General features: G+C 34.0%; 1 protein-coding gene across 1 annotated transcript in view; it reads left to right on the top strand.

The window, feature by feature from the left end:
- LOC106868418 (uncharacterized) overlaps positions 1 to 3,875 on the top strand; it is a 90,841-nt gene that overhangs the window by 78,576 nt on the left and 8,390 nt on the right. Inside the window, exon 10 of the mRNA XM_014913664.2 lies at positions 1,116 to 1,262. Within this exon, the coding sequence (XP_014769150.1) occupies positions 1,116 to 1,262 (147 nt within the window). The remainder of the gene's footprint in view (positions 1 to 1,115; positions 1,263 to 3,875) is intronic.

Below are 3,875 nucleotides of genomic sequence, written 5' to 3'. Positions count from 1 at the left end.
TCTCTCTCTCTCTCTCTCTCTCTCTCTCTCTATATATATATATATATATATATATATATATATTATTTTTGCCAAATAAACGCACACACACACTTCTATGATGGGCAGAATAGACTAGGCGAAGCAGGTGGATACACGTGGATGGAAGGGGTCGCTGAAGAGGTCATAGATGCGTGACAAAAGATTTCCAGATAATGGATACAAGATAAAGTAAGAACAACAATAAATGAGTGAAAAATAAATATATAGTACATGTGTTTATTTGGCAAAAATAAATAAAAATAGAAAAAAAAAAAATGACCATCCCAAAATATAACATTATCTTTTTATAATCGCATTTAAAATTTTTTTTTATGTTTTCACTTGTTTCAGTCATTTGACTGTGCCAATGCTGGGGCACCACCTTGAAGGGTTTTAGCTGAACAAATCTACCCTAGAACTTATTTTTTTATTACTCATTCTATCGGGCTCTTTTGTTGAACTGCTAAGTTATGGGGACATAAACACACAAATGTTGGCTATCAAGCAGTGGTGGGGGACACAGACACAAAGACATACATAAGCACAAAGACACACATAAATGTATGTATATGTATACACACACACACACACACATACATATACACAACAGGCTTCTTTTAGTTTCCATCCACCAAATCCACTTACAAGACTTTGGTTGGCCCAAGGTTATATTAGAAGACACTTACCTAAGGTGCCATGCAGTGTGACTGAACCTTGAACCACATGGTTGGGAAGCAACCTTCTTTCCACACAGTCATGCCTTATCCTTTTTATAACCAACTTATTTCTTTTATTTGCAAAATTAGTTGTTAGACCTGTGTTCTATCCAAGGAAATATTTATTTCACATTTACCTCAAGATAGCAAAAACTGAAGATTGGCACTGGTTCAATGGAGCCATGTGATTTAGAAAAGGATTTAATATATATTATCTGCTGACAATAGAGAAAAATGGTGTATTATAGTCCACACAGCCATAAGAGGTCAAATAAATGCTGACAATTCTTGGTTTATTTGCTATGAATTGTAATTAATATTTGTTTTTGTTCTTTGTTATGTCATGATGTGAATAAAAAAAATACAATAATATTTTAGGTGATGTAGTAATTCAACCTTCAGACCAAAGTGGAGAGTACGAAAGATCATTGAAGATTATGCTTGGGACTGTGTTTGGAGTTGTTGGCAGTGTTACAATCATTATTGTTGTATTTTGTATGTACCGTAAGAGAAACTACACTTCAGGTAAGTACTTTTAGCTTAGTTTTTAGTTTTTAAATATTAAACAAGATTATTTTGTTTAATGTCTGTTTTCAGTAACTTTTAACCCTTTAGCCTTCAGATTATTCTGTCAAATGTAATGCTTATTTATTCACATTGTTTTCAATTAATCATGTGTTATCTTGTAGCTTTGAGATTTTATTGATGTGATTGTTTATTTTTATAACGACATTGTACAATAGATGTGAGGCCAGATCTAGCTTGTTTGAACATAAAACAGGTAGAATATTGGGGCCAGACAGGGCCATTTAACTGCTAGGGGTTATACACATTTTCTTTGAAATATATATACAGTTTAGTTTTTGTCAGAAAAAATTTTACATATTGCTAAATTTGATTAAGTAGTTTTTTCTTTAAAGATCTGGTGCAATTTTTATTTTGACTGTCTTACTCACTTTTCTCACTTTTCTAACATTTGAAGGTGGAGTATTTTTTGGACAATTACATGCTGTTAAGACTATGTATTTCACTGTATATGTTTTCTGTTACCACTTAAATGTTAAGTAGTCATGAAATCTGTTTGGATGATTTAGTCAGTGTGTTATATTGCTCAGGGCTAAATGATGATAGTGTTGTAAGCTTGAACTCCTAACCACCTGATCAGTTGTTTAATTCATTCTGTGTGGCAAATTTTATTGTTAAACATTTATTTAGACCAGTGGTTCTTAACCGGGGTCCATATAAGATTTTGTTGTTAAAATTTATGAGCAATAAATTGGTTATACTTTAACAATACACAAAATATTTTAGCATTTTTTAAATACAATTCCTAATAATATTTAATAATTAAAATACAACAGATTTTCTAAATATTGAATGGCTATGAGGGTCCCTGAGTAAAATAAGAATCAAAGCGGTTCATAGATAAAAAATGGTTGAGAACCACTGACTTGGACAACAAAATATCTTACCCATGTGAAAAGAAACAGGTTCTGTTATATCTGTTTGAGCATGTTGTACTGTTGTTGTTGTTGGCACTCCGTCGCTTATGACGTCAAGGGTTCCAGTTGATCCGATCAACAGAACAGCCTGCTCGTGAAATTAACGTGCAAGTGGCTGAGCACTCCACAGACACGTGTACCCTTAACGTAGTTCTCGGGGATATTCAGCGTAACACAGTGTGACAAGGCTGACCCTTTGAATTACAGGCACAACAGAAACAGGAAGTAAGAGTGAGAGAAAGTTGTGGTGAAAGAGTACAGCAGGGTCCACCACCATCCCCTGCCGGAGCCTCATGGAGCTTTAGGTGTTTTCGCTCAATAAACACTCACAATGCCCGGTCTGGGAATCGAAACTGCGATCCTATGACCGCGAGTCCGCTACCCTAACCACTAGGCCATTGCGCCTCCACATGTACTGTATAGCTCTAGAATAAGTAATTTAGAATAAGTGAACAAATAGTAATGTTATAATAAATATCTGGTGAAAATTTTAAGATGAAAGCATTAATGTAAATGGTTCTAATATTAGAAAAGAATGAGATAATTCAATAATCAAAGTTTTAGGATTATCTGGGTAGTTATATGATAGGTATAGAATATGGTTAACTGTGAAAAAATATATGTCTGGTAATTTTGGGAGTTTCCAACTGTAAGTGATTCACATTTCCTGTTTTTTTGTTGTTGTGTACCCCTTTATATCATTGGATTTGTTCTGAAATCAGTCCTGAGGTAATTGTGTTAATTTCATGATCTTTTCAATAGAATATAAAATAAAGTGGTTTTTGCAGACCCAATCAAGAACTTGAACTCAGCAATGCAATCTAACAATAAAAAAGCAGTTTTAAATTTATAACAACACTTGCTGCTTGTAGAGGTAAACTGTACATATTGTAAATATGTATGGTACCCAAGGCTGTCTCAACAACATTATAGACCCCCACGCAAAATCAATACACTGGGCCCTATAGTATTTATTTATTGATAGTAAGCCACCGTGTATGTAAATGAGATTGTATGTAAATGAGATTTACATACTGTGTATGTAAATGAGATTTGGGCCCTAGGTCTGTAGGGATCCTTGGCAACTGCCCAGAGCCTTAAGACAGCAGTGTTGATAACTGTTTATTTAGTTGGCTGGACTAAGCCAGTATGAGTAAAATGTTTTGGCTATAGATGCATTACAGCATTAACCCTTTCGTTACTATATTTCTGACCAAAATACACCCTTCATGAGTTTCAATTAAGTTCTAAAATAATCATGAATTTAGACTAGTCTCATTAAACACCTGTAACTTTTTTATTTATCAACATATTAATGTGATATTTGGAACATAATTAAAGAAAGGGTTCTTAATCAATTCTGTTGCATAATTTTTGTCTCAAAGTTCTCCACATACTGGGGTACTGCTAGTGCCTCTCACATGTAAATATTGGTTCAGCTTCACGAATCGTACTCGTTCATAATACTGGTATATTCATCGCCAAAAGGTTCCTGATCGCTCCAGTAATTTGTTATTCTGGGTAACTGTCTAATACCCATAATAATATTTATGGCAAAAAATGCCCGTATTTCATCTACAGTTGCAGGAAACCACAAGCTATCTTTTTTTTCCGGTTTGTTTACATTCTGCGTAAC

Source organism: Octopus bimaculoides, chromosome 3, assembly GCF_001194135.2.
Source record: "Octopus bimaculoides isolate UCB-OBI-ISO-001 chromosome 3, ASM119413v2, whole genome shotgun sequence".
Classification (NCBI taxonomy): Eukaryota; Metazoa; Mollusca; class Cephalopoda; order Octopoda; family Octopodidae; genus Octopus; species Octopus bimaculoides.
The sequence above is the reverse complement of the archived record's forward strand: the minus strand, read 5'-3'. Positions and strand labels throughout refer to the sequence as shown.